The sequence below is a fragment of the Ischnura elegans genome, chromosome X (genome assembly GCF_921293095.1).
Source record: "Ischnura elegans chromosome X, ioIscEleg1.1, whole genome shotgun sequence".
NCBI classification, from domain to species: domain Eukaryota; kingdom Metazoa; phylum Arthropoda; class Insecta; order Odonata; family Coenagrionidae; genus Ischnura; species Ischnura elegans.
Genome location: NC_060259.1, coordinates 42,340,971 through 42,359,013, shown reverse-complemented (window position 1 = coordinate 42,359,013; position 18,043 = coordinate 42,340,971). Strand labels below are relative to the sequence as shown.

General features: G+C 41.9%; 1 protein-coding gene across 2 annotated transcripts in view; it reads right to left on the bottom strand.

Moving 5' to 3' along the window:
- Positions 1-17,432, bottom strand: part of LOC124171003 (actin, cytoplasmic-like) — a 121,393-nt gene extending 103,961 nt beyond the window's left edge. For both annotated transcript variants that reach the window (XM_046550119.1, XM_046550120.1), the window contains exon 1: positions 17,101-17,432. In XM_046550119.1, the coding sequence (XP_046406075.1) occupies positions 17,101-17,362 (262 nt within the window). In that variant the 5' untranslated portion in view covers positions 17,363-17,432. The remainder of the gene's footprint in view (positions 1-17,100) is intronic.
- Positions 17,433-18,043: the final 611 nt, after the last annotated feature.

Sequence of the window (18,043 nt, the reverse complement as noted above, 5' to 3'; positions counted from 1 at the left end):
TCTAGTACCTGATACCGTCGTTCGATGCCTGGTTCCGGGGTCATTATCTGGTACCAGTAAATTGATGATGACCCCGATGTACTAAAACATGTCGTACCAAGGAAATACATCTGTGGATAGAAACCAAGGCACCATTTCATTGGCTAAAAACGGACCACATTATTTCATTATGTCATTATTTCGCGTGTCATCGACTTACCTGCGATACGTTGATGACGCGCGGGTTCCGTCCGTAGATTTTCCGCGATTGGCTCGAGAGGAAAGGGTCTCGTCGGTTCAAAAAAAAAAAAGAAAAATACGGGTGTGTCTATTTTCAATCTCTATCACAATCAAAAATAAAATAAAACTGGTGAACTAGTCCATTCCGATCAGTTCCAACCACCCCTTGGAGGGATTATTTTAATGCAGCATGTGTGTATGCAATTCGAGCATCATGATGAAGCCTTAAAAAAATTCATTATCATTGATGCTCTTGAATAAGGACTCGCGAAGGTTTGTACTATCACAACCACCACACCCCAACGAGCTATTGCTGTAATGAAATGGATATTGATTTTTTAAACCAATCGCATCCACCCATTCGATAAAAAGAGACGAGATTCCGGCATGCTCGTCGTTTAATCATAGTTAAGGGTTTCCTTGGAAATCCCTCAGGCAGGAACTAAAATAAGAGAAAACAAACAAAACAACAAGCCCTGTATAATTATCATGTATCATACTGTTTCTATTAAAATGTGGTAAGCAATCAATTCACAAAAAGACAAAAAAATCTGATCAAACACTTGTCCCCCCTTTAAGAAGTATATGACTTAAAGTTTCAATTATTGGCAGCGCCGAAGGCACGAACATTAGAACTCTACGAATTAAATATGAGACACGCATTTATTTAATTCAATGCCTTGCGGTGCAAACAAGGAGAACGATCACCACAGCTCTCAGGAAGTGATGACCTTACCATAACGCACAACACTTATTGCTACATCAGTAAGTATGAATTTCACTCGAAAATTTTCGTGAATAAACAACTATTAAATACTGATTACGTAAACCTTTCCCTTAGTCGTACAACGCATTATTTCGTTGCGGAAGTGCAAAGCATACGTATGCCATTCAGGTTATGTGGTCTAAAGGCTCACCCTGGGATTTAAACCTGGGAATGATCCATCAGAGGCCAAACGCCACTTCCACCACGATCGAAATCGAAGCGACCATACCCTTGCTAGTTGTCCAGTAATAAAAAAGCGTTACCTCACTGTGACACAAATAAAACATTAGTAAGAGATTAAATTCATTTTCGTCAAATAAACGCGGTGGTAGTTAGAACATTGACGGAACAATGGAGCGAAGCGCCGTTTTCACCTTAGTTCCAGTATTTACAGACTCACACCTGCAGATTCACGAAAATGAGAGGAGGATAAAGTGGAGAAATTCTCAAGTCACGCTATTCCTCTCTCCCCAACACTATAATCACAGTTCCCAATTCATTCATTTTTTAAATATAGTCTCCAGAACGTCTTCCACGCACGAACTACGATTCACGATATCTTCCACTTCATCACCGCTGATAATCATCCCAGACTTGACCTCAAAGGAGAAAAGATTCCTTTGCGTACTTGGCTGAAATTCCAATCTCACAACAAAATGAATCATGTATAATACAACAAGTCTTGTAATACATAAAGGTACATTTCATGTATAGTACTTTTCCTGAAAAATATTCTGCGCAACCAATTCGCAAAATGACAAAAAAATGAAAACATTAATCAAACACTTGACAGCACTTAAAGTAGTGGGATGACTTAGATATGAGACAAGCATTTATTTAATACAAGGTCTCGCGATGCAAACAAAGGAAACGATCATCCCAGCTCTAAGGACGCGAATGAAGAGGATAAACCTAGACGATCAGTCAGTTGGGCGAAGGCGCTTACCTGGAGCTTTTCCCACGGCGATGTAGCGGAATTTGCAAGGGCCAGGGGAGGTACCGTTAGCGTACGAACTGGCGATGAGCATTGCAGCCTACTAAGCGGGGTTCTCCTCAATGAGGATTCAATTGCACGTTGGGTTAATCTCAAGTGATCTATCCATTATGCTCGCGTCTACAGCAAGCCAAAAAATATGTAGTCATATATCTAAAGCGCAAAACTTTCAATATGGATTCATTCTTCTGCTTGGAATATTCCAAGACTATCTTCATCTGGTCCAAACTACTTTCTTCGCATCGCTGCCGTCGTAATCTATAGATTCCATTGCCCCTCAGTACATAATTCCGCCTACCGAACTGTCGCAGGATATAATTTCGGAACCAAGCTATATTTTCAGGTCCGATTGAAACAATAAAATATTCACTAACCCACTCAGTGATTCAACTCAAAGGTTTCTTTTATTAGGAGAGAGTAGATCTTACCCCAGACTAAGTCACAGTCGAGTAAATTTCAAATATAAAAGGCATGAGGGCTTGTTCCTTTGCCAAGTCCACCTCGCATGTCGAGGATTTTATTTTGGATGTGTCCGATGGCTTAATCCTATATTTCTGTTAACTCCTTCGGAAACAACAATACAATGGGAGGGACTAATTACCTAACGGATGGGTATGGGAGTTCATTTATCCAATTAAATCGAAGGAATATAAAAAAAATTACGGTATAATCGAAACACAAGAAAAATACTAATAATTCACTCATAAAAACAAATTGCAGAAATATTGAATTTTGGTAGAAACGTCTAGCGTTGGACGGAGGTTGTACTGAGTTTATAAAAAGCATCGATGTAGTCAGATAAAAATACTCTTTTCCACGTAGGGGATTTGTGCCCTAAGAGCTGCATGACTTTATTGCGGCTTGCGAAGTAAAATGTAGATATTTTATTGCAGCATCCTGCGATCCAAGTACGTGATTAACTCCCTAATTTGTTTTTTCCACTCCGTCCACCTCGCCTTCCCCGTTCTCCACAATCGTCATGCCTCGAACAATTATACTGACCCCCAACTCACCGAGCCAACGACATGCTATGTGATTTTCAACCTAAAGAGTTACATTCCATTCCATACCAATCTTACACAACGAGCCCGTCATTGATTCTCCCCCTCAGCGAATGTCTATCTTCACAAAAGAAATATACACGCTACTTTTCTCACTTGATCGCCACATTTCCCCCACCGTGATTAAATTAAATTAATTTGGCATCTCCTACTGCTCCACGAATTTTTAGTGCCTAGATCTATCAAGGTATTAGAATTTCAAAGCCTTGGACTCTGCTTCAGTCGATCAATATCATTCTGAACTACTCACATTTCCACACACACAAAAGCACGAAAGCTTTCAAATGATTACCTAACCTATCATTCGTCATCGGCTTATTTGAACAACTACTACGCCTCCACCCACAAGCGATTCCAAAATCGAGTTTTCCCCCGAATCCCTATAGCATTGGAGCTATTAAGAACTTCGGTCGAGTAGGATAGAAATGAAAGGAAGGAAATAATCTTTACAAATGATAGCTAGGATTGGTCAAGCACTGAAAGGGATAAATCATTTTCACCGTTTATGGCTGCAATTTAACACATAAAAGTCGCCTCGGCGTCGACTTGTCTACTTCGAAAATTTCGACAGAGCAATACCGCATCCTATTGTAAATATCGGCACACACGATCAGTGCCCCATGAAATGTAGCATCGAATCTCCAGTCTCCTTCTGGCACCATCACTCGTGAAGTATGCACATCGTGCAGATTGCGAATACGTATATTATCCCTCATTTCCTCACGATCACTCATGTGATGATCTTAACTATATGAAAGAACAGACTTCCAGGTCCCAACCTCACCGTCACATAGTTATTATTTATCTTCTCGGTCAACTGTATAAGCTCTCCTTTGATCTCCTCAAATAATAAGCTGGGATACCGTGAAGCATGTCCAAGCGACCATCACAATTCAGCGGCCACTTCCACAAGCGGCCATTTCAATATGCGGCCATTTTTCCCTTTGTGTTTATTTCGAATAAGCCATAAGTAAATTTCGCCTCTTTTTAGCACTCACCTCCTTCCACAATCTGCGGTAGTACTTTTCTCGTCCGAGCGGAATATCCGTAACCTGTAATTTCCAGGAAATATTTTGGAAGATCCTGTGGGAATCGATCCCTTCTTATCTAAAAAACACTATGTCATAAGGATATCGAATACTCTTAAAAACAGAGCCATCCCCACGTATTCTGCCACCAGTTTCACTTCATTCTTAGCTCTGGCAATGGCATGTATACACATAAAACTAAAATTTTGAAACTCTATCATGCAAATTATACATTTAATGGATCAATTCATCACTACTCATTCCTGAAAGCCCAACATGTGTCGCCTCCATTCAGGAGGCACTTTTCTCCAACTCTTTCAGCAGTTGCGTAGCACTGGTTTCAATGCATATTCTACGCACCTTTTTGGTGAGTTCCCTTCACAACGGAGGCATCCCTTCAGAAAACCGAATAGGCCGTTCCCGGGAAATCTTATTCGAGCGTTTGTATTTCATTCTCAGCAAAAACCTTTCTCCCGTGGGAAATAAAGTTAATTGTTCCATAGTATTTACTTTCCGACACACTCTTCTTGACAGGATGAGAATTCAAGCAGTTAATATCCGGCTTCCCGGCCACGCTCCCGCTTTCAGACAGATTCAAAACATCTTCGCCTGCCGTCATTCCAAAAATCTAGTCCTACCCAGAGATTTTATTTCTTTACATTTTGCCCTCCCTCTGCTGAGGATGGATACGCTTCTCTCTCGAGCGCTTACACGTATTTATTCGCACATGTGGGATATTTTACAGGATAATACTAACTTTCCCGTCTTTCCCCTAATAATAAGATATAACAGACCAACTATTTTCCCTATACAACTTTTAATCTTGCTGTTTATAGCACTTTCATCTCCTTTAGCACTTATATTTTCCATTTTGTCGCACTATTCAATTTCTATCCCTACCCTAAAACGCCAATTTTTTAACCATGAAATTTGGGTGGCTACCTCGAAAAGATCTCCAGTTTTTCATTTGAATCTCTTATTCTCTGATCCCTCTTCCCTTTGTACCTCATTATGGCTAAATGACTCTGGTTGCCTCGAGTACTTTTAAATCACCCAATAATTGTAGGTTACTTACCTGAATTGACTAATCTGATTCAGATTGCAATCTTATTAACACCGTGGTAGTTAACATTAACGTCTTTGAGACAAGGGTCTTCAAATCACATTCTCGCCAAATTCTGCAAGATGCGAGACGCGTAGGAGATAGCCTCAAGGTGGAAACTGGATTATAGCAATAAATTTGATTGGCAAGGTTCCCGTGATCGTAGGAACCATAAAAAAGGCGACGAAAAAGGAGGGTTGGGCGAAGGCCACGATCACCGTCCCATTTCAATGGATTCAGGGTTCAGTTCACACACTAATGATACGCCCCCAAAATCCTTTGAAGGCGGACTGAGTTTAGGTCGAATATATAATATTTTAGTTCAGGATCGATGGCTAAGGAGAGATATTTGTCAGTGATGGATGATGAAGCTTGATAATCTCACGATAAAACTAATTCTGATAGCACCAAATTACCATAAGACGACTCTTTCCACCACAAAACGATTCAAAAATTAAATTTATATCAGTCATCACTGAAAAATATCCTCCAACATTCTCCGAAAAGTAACTATTACAGCTTAACGAAATTAGTTTGAGGAATTGTTCACGGGGTCCACCCGTGACACTAAATACCTTGAATTTCACCCCAATTTGAGCTCCCTACGAATATGAAAACGAAAAGTTTCCTGAGAATCTTAGTGTAGCTCCACGATTGACTAGACCGTTCTCAAATAGCCACGAGGCGTACATTTAGTTCCAATCAAAAATGTACCGATTATAATGTGCACAAATTTCTTTTAGAAATAAAAAGGATAGTACTACATTGAGTACCAGCATCTGCATATATGAGGGAGAAGTAAGCCTTGAACAGTGGCGCCGACTCCACGGGGCCTGAGGGGGCCCGAGCCCCCCAAAAATTCGTTTAAGATGTGAGGAAAAAATGTGTCAGGCTTGTAGATTTTCCCCCTAGTGTCCAAATATCGAGATTCGAGTGATCAGGGTTCTAATGTTGATCATATGATTCTCCTAAAATGCTTAAAAAACTTAAAATTCACTACTTATAAAATTTACCGGGGCAAGGTCCCAGGTTTGGGCCCCCCCAATATTTTTTGTAAGTCGGCCTTGAAACAGTCGTATATTCTATGGTGAGGAAGTTTAGTAGTCCACATACATCGGGACTTGTGCAGGTGGCGGAGTGCATTCACTCGATCTAACTAACCTTCGTAATATGGTAAACGGCTAAAATGTCTGAGTACTCTATCCTCCAACAGAAAAAATCATTACAGAACACTTGCGGGACCATTCCAATCTTGTGTTTACGTCCCGCGGTAGGTTCATCGAGTAAAATGACGGCCGTAACCGCAAACCTCAACAAAAAGGCTGTGGAGCCGTAAGTATTTATTTAGGCCTCAAAATTAGGAGACTCGAAAATGACGTAATATGAACGTCCTGAATTTTCCGTCCAGGTACTGAAAAGTGCCGAATTAGAGAAAATTGTGGGAAATAATTCATAAGAATAATAATAATAATGATAATAATTTGTTATTAATTATTTCCCACAATTTTCTCTAATTCGGCACTTTTCAGTACCTGGACGGCAAATTCAGGACGTTCAAATTACGTCATTTTCGAGTCTCCATAAATCTCTAAATAAGGCAGGTTTACCAGTGTAATTTTAACAAAGGGAATTCAGCATTTCCAGACTGAAAGTAAAAACGTGGAATTCATTGAAATTATGAAGTCAAGGTGACGAAAATTTCGAGTCTTCTCATATTATTGAAATTAAAGCCAATATTGAAACTAATTGAGGCCAAAACTGGAAACAAATGAAGCAAATATTGAAACCCATAACTATGAAATTGGAAAAAGTTAGCAAAAGAATACTCTAAAATGGACTTCGTTAAACTCCTGATACTTCCCCATGTGACCATTTTTTGAAATTATAAAAATAATTGCACACGAAATAAACAAAATGTGAACAAGAGCTATTGTGGGAATACAGACCCATCACATAATCTAGGATTTTTTCATTTCATTTTTGGTCGCCGGCGCATTAGCGACAATCTCTATTGTTCATATTAAATATGAGATAGAACCTATTTCGCGTTGCGAAAGAGAGGATAAAACGACGGAAAGTAGTCCACATAATGGTAGTTTAGACCGGATAATCGAGAGCGGATGAAACTTCAACAAGTAGATAAAGCAAATATTCGAACAGTTACAAAAAATATAATGGCAGTAATGCAACGTAATAAAAAAGGCACAAAAAATCATTAAAAAGATAGACGTCGAATGGAATAGTAAATATTAAGCTTTCTATGACCAGCAGGGGCGCCGACTTATAAAAAATATTGGGGGGGCCCATATCCGAGGTCTTGCCCCGGGAAGAGGTTAAATTCAAAGTGTGTCGCAGCACCGAAACACAAGCATGATTCACACCACCTGATTCAGTCAACCTGCTTCACCTTATAACTATTTGTTTTAACACATTGCTGAATTTATTTTAAAAGGTAACTATCGTCAAACATGGGAAATAAAAATTACCAATATATTTTTGTGATTTCACAAAGCATAATATAACTTAATTATTTTCTTGAAATATTGAGGGGGCTGCGCCCCCCCAAACGAATCTTTGAGGGGGCTCGGGCCCCCTCAGGCCCCATGGAGTCGGCGCCACTGATGACCAGGAACGACGGAAAATGTCTACAGTCTCCGGAGGAAGGACATTTAATGAAAAAGGTAAACTATTATAGGAGTACGTACGTAACGTATCATAACACACGACGACGCAAACTTTGAAATTAGAACTTTTGAAGTGGAACATCGCTCACTCGTTATGTAAGAGCTCAGAAAACGAGATTGAAGAGGCGTTCTGGGAGCGGTTACGAGGGTTCAGCGGGAGCCTCAACAGTAAAGCCAGCGCCGAAAGAGGAAGGGGAGGATAGGTGGGGGCCAGCTGCCCTCCCACACCTGCTGCTACCCTTAACACAAGGGGACGCTTGGGGCCCTGAAGAAACTTGACAGCCAGGCCCAATCCATTTCGAACTCCCCTGCTACCTGCTTCTATCCGGGGGAAAGATCAAAATGCATTTCGATACATCTTCAATGTTCCTCCTCTTACGTGAACATCCATCTTGGAATGTGGGGTAAAAGTAGATTAACTGCTGATCCATTATTTTCCGGATGGAAAAATAGTAATATGTACCGCTGAAAGAGTTTCGAGCCCTACGTTTTTTACTCAGTTCGACTAACATCACTGGTATTCACGGCAAAATATACTTTCTCAATGAAATAACTCACAAATGAAAGCAGCATGATTCACCAAAAGCTGCTAATGGCGAACGGAGATCGTTTCACAGCTTTGACATGAATTAGGTTGGCAGCCGCCATATACTCGGAGATGGATTGCTGCAGCGATTAAGTACAGATATCCACCAGAGCGATACGATGAACACCAACAATGAAGCACTCAAATAAATTCCAGCCCGAATCCAGGCAGTCATTTCTCTCACAAAGCGCACCTTTTTAAGAGTGCTGCCCTAACACGACCTTCTATGTGCCTATTGAGGCAGGTAGTATCTAGGTGATTATTTGTTAGACCCCCGAAACGTAACGACCATTATCAAAATTTGATATAAGGCGAAAAAATGACATAACCAAACTAAGCGCTCCAGGAACAGAGATACACTACGTCGATAATTTACCGTGAGTTCGAGCATTTGTTTTTCTCCATTTTTTTCCATGTCTCCAAATGTAAGAATAGCCTTTCTAAATATTAACTTTGAATGACGATTCTTATTTAGCAAAATTAAATTAAACCAGTCACGGTAAAATGCGCTTTCCCTAGAGAAAATAATAAATTCCAAGAAAATGAAGACCAAATTCTAGTTACCTCCAGCGGCATAAAAGTGATCCTTCAAGGAAGATTGGCATCAAGCATCATACTGTTATCCTGGCGGGCACCATCATTGTCATCCAACAGAAATGCTCCCTCTGGACTATAATTTGTCATTACTTTCATAATTTATTAATTTAATTTGAACCCTAACTTATGCTAAGATGCCATTTCAATAAAATTTAGAATATTTCGCAATTAAAAATGACGCACGAACTGCCCCAAGCCTTCTTACTTCGCTGAATTTTTTAGGGACAAAGCAGCTATTATTATTTCTCAATCCAGTATGTTTCCGCCTTGGTGAAGTTCGCTAGAGGGGTCAACAGAGAGAAGACTATGTTTCTTCAAGCCGCATAACCATCTTACCCAAGGGCAGGGAGATTAAGGCTGCGACCAGGGAGGGAAAGTGACTAAAACACAAAGGGGAGCAGTAAGAAAATATCGTCCTGAGAATATGCATTGAGGGAAGGAAGAATAGGGAAACCTCGATTCAGTTCTGGGAAAGTAAAAGCTTGGCGAAGCAATTTGCGACCCCACTCTTAAAGGGTGCGTGGGACTTACGCCCCCGGAGAGGATATCGTCCAAATTGAGGGGAATGCGTGGGAAAACGGGGCGGGAGAGGGGGGGGAAGAGGACGGTGTGGACTCCGGAGACTTCAATGCAGCGGCAGCATTCCTCAGCGAGAATGAATACACCCTGCAACGACAGGGTGTCCCGAAGACAATGGTCTAGTTTTAATTCTTTCTACTTCGAAAAATAATACAGGCATTCTAACTTCCGATTACGCTGAAAAATTACAATTACTACAGGTTGTACTATTGCATCACTTCTATTAAACGTATTTTAATTTCAACTTTTCCCAACAAAATTTAAAGTCTGAAGGATTTTCTTCTAAAAGGTGTGAAACATAAAAAGGTGCGAAACGCGTACACATAGTAAACTGGTGGAGTAAAAACTCGCGTTCAGCAATCAGGTTACTGATTACAATTTATCTATTTTCCCTGGAATCATAGTTTATTAAGGAGTGCATTAAATAAAATGTTGACGTTGTTTATGAATTAATTGTTTCAATATCAAAGATGTGCTCAATGTGTCCCTTTCTGGATTCATGACATACGTGCATATGATACTAAACTCAATACAACACGTCGGAAAGCGTTAAATAATAATGAGCCTAGGCAGTGACAAGTTCTGATGCTTCAAAATCACGCTTTTATGTGGCACGTTGTGCGTACTCGTCCGATAAATAAGGATATAAAAGGCAGAATATTTTTCTTTATATGAATGCAAGCTCCCGTCGTGCTTCAGGGACGCCTAGGGGTAGGAAAACGACAACTAGGTGCAGAATGGGTCGGAGATACACTAGCGTGGGTGAACAACCTGTATGTAAGCACTGGAAAGTACCACGACACACAGCCTTGAATATGGAGGTAACTTCGAGGCCTGGGAATTTGTCACAAGTCCAAATTCTAGCCAAACATAACGTTGGTTATCTCCATGCGCAAGCCCTTCATACTATGAAAAATATAGTATTAAATTATACTCAACAAAAGCAAGACATCATTTACACATGTAATCAACAAGTTAGGACAAGAATAGGTCAGGGGCTGATTAAGGGGACACATCACCTCCACTCAAACAGCCGCTTCAATTCATTTTGTCACTCTGGAGTGCCCAGACATAATGCTTGCAATGCTAAATCGTTCATATTACCAGAAAAATATCTCGAAAACGAATATGGATAGGGGTTATTATTTTTGCACCATTGGAAAAATGAGATGTTTTTCTTTTGCATTCATAACATTCTAAGTAAAGTCAAATTTCGCTCTGACTACCTTAATAGCAAATAAAATTGGCAGCACGGGAACTAACTTCGAGGACCACAGGAAGTGCAACGACATGTAGAATACAATACACGATGCACAGGAAGTCGTGAAAGAGTCGTTAAATGAGGAAAGACGTGCGTGTCTCAAATAGGATAATAATGATAGGATATCATGCTTCTAAAAGGTGGCTGAGACTCGAACTGCATACATTGTGTCCAAGGACATCTCTGGTTAACATGGCCAACAGTCGACATATCCCAATTGAAGCGTGAAGAAGCCTCACGAGCGAATAAAACAGGGGCGCATGCGCAGGGGTTTCATGACGCAGTTTGTGCCGCTAGGATAAGGGGTTTTAGGGGACCTTGAAAATGTATTTCTGGCGAGTAGAATAATAAATTTTGAGAGCTAAACGTCTGACTCATTAAATAAAAGTAACATAACGGACAAAGGCAATGATTGTCGCTTTAAAAACGATCAATGCAATGAATCACAATATGAATCAGTGACTGCTATTATCCCAACAAAAAAACTAGTGCCTCAAGGCAGAAGGAAAATTAGAATTGCAGGAAAGTATAGATTCAAATTAGCTCCCTTGGTGAAAGATTTAATCAGAGGAAGCGATGTCACACCAGAAGGCAGTGGACGCCACTGATAAAAACACGCAGTCGGCGGAGCGACACTATAGCACTGTAGGCGTAACCAGCAGCTGTTTTGCCTAGAGATGTCCTATAATGCGGACCAAATTTTTTTAGCTCTTAAACGTATCGCTCTCTATGCTGATGCAAATTACCACACTACCATTCAATTCCCTCCAGGAAAATTTGACTTGTCTCAATGCAAACTTGAGCGTTTCGCGCCATAAGCTTTTGCCTTCCACGGAGTCCATATTTCTGCACCACAGCATGCAGCTATTTACGCGACTGCGGTAACACTACGCTGGGAATTGAATGAGACAGATTTTACGTCGACAATAAAATGCTACCTAAACATAAAATTGCAATTGCGATCATATATGAAATATCCTACATGAAATAATGCATCAGCAAGTACCCAAGAATAACCACAAAGAACCCTTCGCTCAGGTTTCCAGTTTGGAGAATACGTTCTTGGTTTCCATCGGATAAACATCATCGGCATCCACCATTAAGCGCTGATAATGGAAAAAATCGGGTTAATTGTTAAATATTATTCTATCTATTTACATAAGGGTCGAATTTTATGAAAAGAATAATGATGGTATAGCAGGTCCCTCTTAGTTCCCCATAATGGTGCGCAAAAAGCAGGTCTTCATCTGAATTTCACTCGATGAAACCGCGAGATAGCGAGGGATCCAAAGCATACGCGTCGAAATGGATTAATGCACAAAAGGGTTACCCATCCACGATTCAAGGGTTATAACCCACGCTTTCCAAAGACGTATTATCTTAATTTTACCCCCTACATATATGAACTTATGGTTTCAAAACTATTTCTGCATACGTCACTGATATCAACATGAATACAGAGCCCTGACTCAAACTCCTAAACTTTAAATGGAAAAAGAACCTTGAAATAGAAATTTTGAGCATATTCCTCCATTACCACCTATTTAACGGAAATAATAAGCAATAACGCAAATTACACTCCGATTCACCACGTATGGATGCAAATAGCTGGTGCCGCTCTCTGCCTGTTCCAACTAACGCTTTTATGATGACAATGAATTCCATTAATTTAGTTTTGTCTCCACCACCCTAAAATGCATTTTCACGAACTGCGATGGCCAAAGTTTTCAACGAAGCACTCGGCACAATGGAGGCCCGCCCATGTCCAGTGTTGGCTGGGGGGGGGTTGATTGTGCTCACACTTGCGTGAAGAGTTCTCGGGATTTCTACCGGGTCCTTTCTAATGTATTCACCAAATCTTTCGTCCTCACACTTGTTCGAAGAGTGGTTGTGAAGTTGGGATTGCAGCAAGTTACCATGACGGTAAATTTCAAAGGAAGGAGTGAAATTCGAGCTCGTTAACGAGCCTAAATTCCGCTATTTCAAGGCCACATTACTCCCACTCGACCACTCGCATTTCCAATTTCACCGAGTTGGGTTACTCGTACTTGGCAACATAAATAATTTTCTAAGGGACTTGCCCCTGCCAAAGTAGCATGTGACTGGGCATCCAACTGTTGTTGGCTGACAGCGGAAGAGCCGACCGCGCCCCATTCAATCAGAAGGGCAGTGAAGCGCTCCAATGCATCACATCGCGATGGTCCGTTTCACGCAAGTGGGTCCCGTCCCTTATACATACAAACTGCAAAACATCAAACCGACTGCCAACGGGACAGCTAAACGCGAATTTTTCTCGGGAAATTTCTCTGGCAGCCCAGGAGAAGAGGACTTGGAAGGATCATTCGCACTTCGGTCACCAAGCCATTGTGTTGCCGCCATATGAGATCCCCGTCAAAACATAAAATGGCATGCAAAGTAGGCGACACGGGCGACTACCAGTGCCTAGATTCCGTCTACCTAAGGCAGCACGCTACAGGGGGACTACACAGAAGTCATTTCTATGTCCTTCTTCCGTCACGAAGAAACTGAGTTACAACGCCCGTCGCTCCATTTTCAATCGGCATTAATATACGTCTGTACAGTGGCGCCGACTCCATGGGGCCTGAGGGGGCCCGAGCCCCCTCAAAGATTCGTTTGGGGGGGCGGAGCCCCCTCAATAATTCAAGAAAATAATTAAGTAATATAATGCTTTGTGAAATCACAAAAATATATTGGTGATTTTTATTTCCCATGCTTGACAATAGCTACCTTTTAAAATAAAGTCAACAACGTGTGCTGAAACAGATAATTATAAGGTTAAGCAGGTTAACCCATTATAACCCAATGTTGCTTCAAAGCAACGTCAAAAATGTATAAATTTTCAGCTCTATTTAGGAAATATCTAAACTACGTATTATTTTGGGGTTTAAATTTTGATGACGGAATATTTATCTGCCTCGACAATTATGATCGAGTGCAAAATTTTCATCTATTCAGAATAAAAAATCTTGAAATTTGATTTCTACCTTAAGCAGCTCTGGGTTATAAAGGGTTAATTGAATCAAGTGGTGTGAATCATGGTAGTGTTTCGGTGCTGCGACACACTTTGAATTTAACCTCTTCCCGGGGCAAGACCTCCGATATGGGCCCCCCCAATATAATTTATAAGTCGGCGCCCCTGCGTCTGTAGCACAGAGTGATCCATTTTATTACCTCCCAATGTCTTCAAAGAGTATTGCACTCGCGAGGAACAGCAATGAAGAGTTAAGATGTCAATAGGTCAAAACATCTCGACTACAAATATCGGTTAACGGTCCTAATTATAAATTATTTCCCCGTAATATTCGGATCACTCTTCTGCCAGCGTCGTGAGCGGAGACTGTTGAAAATCGATGTCAATGCGCAATGGGTGAAAGCAAATTCGAGGCAGACTAGAAAATCCGCTATAGTACTACTACAGCATATGTTCATTCATTAAAGAATATTCCTTGCGGCTGAAAATCCTCATACAATTCCATGCTAACTCTACTCATAGACTAATACATATTACAAAGGATATTTTAAAATTGTGAATGCATTTTTTTTTTTCAAGTAAATGAAAAATTTTGAGGGTATGCATTTCTGCTCCTCGGTCATTTGACTTATTTCGTATAATATGGAAGTTGACGTTCAACAGCCAGACAGCAAAATATATATTCATCTTTTGGTAATTTGATTTCGGGGTTGGGGAGGAGGTCAAAGCAGTTCTACTGCCACCTAGTAAACAGCCCTTAAAATAAATTCTAGCCCCTGGGTAGCGCGCACTTCGCACTTTGGTGCTATTGAGCCAGTAGAACCCTGATTGTGGCCATAGAGATGTCGCTAGAAAAGAAGGTGTTGAATATTCCTCATTCATGCCATAGAAGCGATACTAGGGTGGGGAGACTTGCTCGCAGGCACAAAGCTGGTTCCCCCAACCCATCGAGCTTGACGACTCAATCCCAAAACCAGACATGGGCGAACCCAGCAGGCTTTACGCTTCTAGGGGGGCAGGAGGGGGCAACTGCCCCCCTAGAAGCGTAAATAAATTTAGTTCAAAAACAAAAGTTATGAACAAATTTTCCTTTTAAAGAAAAATTATATTAGAATAAGACATGGAACTAAAATAAAAATCATTATTTTTTCATGCAAATAATATTAAAAACTAATAAATTACTGTCGTGACTTCCAACAAATTTTGGTTAGATGAACCTTTTCTGTGCAATACAGGTACAGCTTGAACAACCACGGCTAGATTTGCCCCTCCCCCCTAATTTTGATTCTGGGTACGCCCATGCAACCAGACTAACTAAAATTTACATGCAAAAATCGCCTGCAAATCGAACATTTCCTGTAAACTAACCTTCCCTTCTTTCATTACAAGGGAGGGACCAAGTTACTAAGAAGCAATCACGCAATTATATTTAGATATTTATCACGTTGAATTTATTAAAATATGATTAGCTGGAGCCTCTCTTTGCCCATGATCACGTATAATTTTATCACAAGATATTTTTTCATTACTTTTTCCTTCATTTTCATTTTTCATTTCATTCCTATGTATATTCGCGAGCCTCTCCACCCAAATTTCATCGGCCTACTCTGCGCCATGAACCACCTCCACAGAAAAACTCCGGGCAACGATAATACTCGTCATGCGCCACGTACACTTATCAGCATGTTGACCTCAATCAGTTTCCTTAGAGACGAGGGAAAAACCGTTTCTCATGAAGTGATAAAAAATTGAGGATTTAACAGAGCCCGTCAACCAAGCTCTAAAATTCGCGTAAGGTCAAACCATTCCTACAGAACTCTATTTCTCGAGAAGAAATAAATCGAATTCTCCTATATCAGCAATCTCTTTCACTATGCCGCAATGACTTACGCTCTGAGACTGAGGTAAAAGAACTAAAATATTTTTAACCTATGATTAACCTAATACTGAGAACATTTACGACTGATTTGGGAAAGCTCATTTCCCATTCGCCTCAATATATCACTTAAGTGGAAACATTCAGCGTAAAAATGTAGTATGCTAAATAACGGAGAGAAAGTCCTTTTTAATTATTTAAAACAACACATTCCGGCATTTTCATCGGAGATTTTCCCAATTAACATTGTGCGTTCACAACACCCACACCTTGAGACAAGGAGAGCTAAGTAACACCCAGCGGAACCATGAGGAAATCGAACCCACGACCTTAGATTTGGTAGGCTAATATTTGAACCCTTCTTCGCCTAAGTCCACGATATTTGTACATAAGAAATGATAAATTTAATTAACAACCACGTAACTGCTCTCCCTAACATTACAACTCAAATGTGCTATTAACAAAACTCATTCCACGGAGAAAATGTCATCAACGAAGTAGCAGAACGAGGAAAGACCACATGAGGGTGAAGCGTGCGTATCTCCCAGTACGACTTGAAAATTCACCACACGTCCTGTCCGGCCCTGACGCTTATGTTTACCAACAAGCCACGTGCATCAATCAGCCTTTTGTGATTCGGGGCTGGATCCTTAGCGGTGTTGCCACAGTGCCCATCGCCCCATTCCCACGGAAGGTCCCAACGGAGCACACTCAAATTATCTCCGAAATCCGGGTCTGGAACGAGTCATTACATTAGTGGTGATAGACAAAAAACTTACCCCTGACTACCTGAACACCGAATACTGGAAATCGAAACTTGGTCGAACACACATCGTTAAGACACCTCACGTCGTCGAATGTGTCATCAAAACAAACGAAGTACATCCGAGGAGGGACAAAAGGGAAATCTAAGGTGTGAAGGCACCTAAGGAGCGTGTTGGACTATTGGGTAGAGTTTAGCTGCCTACCGAGGGGTTATTGGTTCGAATCACGGTTAGATCATTAACACACCCACAACAATATCCTCGCGGAGCGATGTGGCCCAGGGTAATAAACTGCCCTCTTACCCTGTGTACGTTATTGACAATTGTGTGCTTAATCTGAGGTGAGCTCTAAGTTAACCTATCCGAGACAACCTAAAATTTTAAGAAATAAATATGTGGACAACAAAAAGGCTCACCACAGGCAAGGTGAACAATAAAAACGTTCTTGCACCTACCGCTAGAACACCTTGCATCGCTACGATCAAAACACACGGCAAACCACAGCGGTGGAACACTGATTCCGTTAACGCTCGAGTAGGATCAAATGAAAACATCGAATGAATACAATGCTCGTTTCGACAATGTACTCACCGGGATCTGAAGAGGGTGCACCAGGTGGGCAGCTGGGGGGCGGAGCCGCAGCCATAAGCAGGAGGCGGGCGGCTGTGGGCACCAGGGACCCGGAGGGCGGCAGCGCAGGGGCCACACGCCTCGGGCTTCGTCCCCGCGGCAGCTCGTCGTAGGCATCCTCAGGGCGGAGCGGCAAGTTTCCACACCCGGAGGCCTCATCTTGGCCCGGGCCGAGGAACGTCAGCGGCGGGAAGCCGCCCAACTCGCTTCCGCCGCCCTTCATATTCACCGCACTATTCAGCACACCGGTCCAAACCGACACGACCCGCGCGCGGGAACAATTGGACTGAAGACGGACGGCCTCTCGAGTCTTCCCCGACCCCCGCAGTGGGCGCACCGGCGGAGGGGAGGGCGGAGGTGGGGGGAGGGGAGGGACGCCACGCACGCGCAGCAGCGGCGCCGGTCGGCGACCCGGGCGGTTGGATCGGCCGCCGATGGGTGTGTGGGTGCGGCAGCGGCGGCCGGTGAGGGCCTCAGAAGAGCAGAGCCGGTGGTAAGGGTTTAAGGGAAGCCAGGGTAGCCTATTGGGGGTAGTGCGGCGGCGGCAGCTGTCAATGAGTAAGGAATAGGAATTTTGAGGAAATTCGGAAAATATTAACCTTACATGCGCTTAATTTTAGCATATATAAAGGCCACGGCAGTAGCAGGCAAGCCTAGGGGCTCAAAACCCCCCGAAAGTTTCGGGTGATACGGAAAAAGTGTTCCCGCATGAACCCGCCCACCTCGAAACTAACTCACATTTCGTAAATGAACCCTTTCCCCCACCCCGATTTTTCAAATGGCCCCGGCCTTAGAAACTCAGGCTCACCCACTAATTTACATAAACATCGTAAGTAGCTATATTACTCCGTAAGACCTTTATTCGTTGGGACGCGCTATCAAAATTTATTCCCTCGTAGGAAGC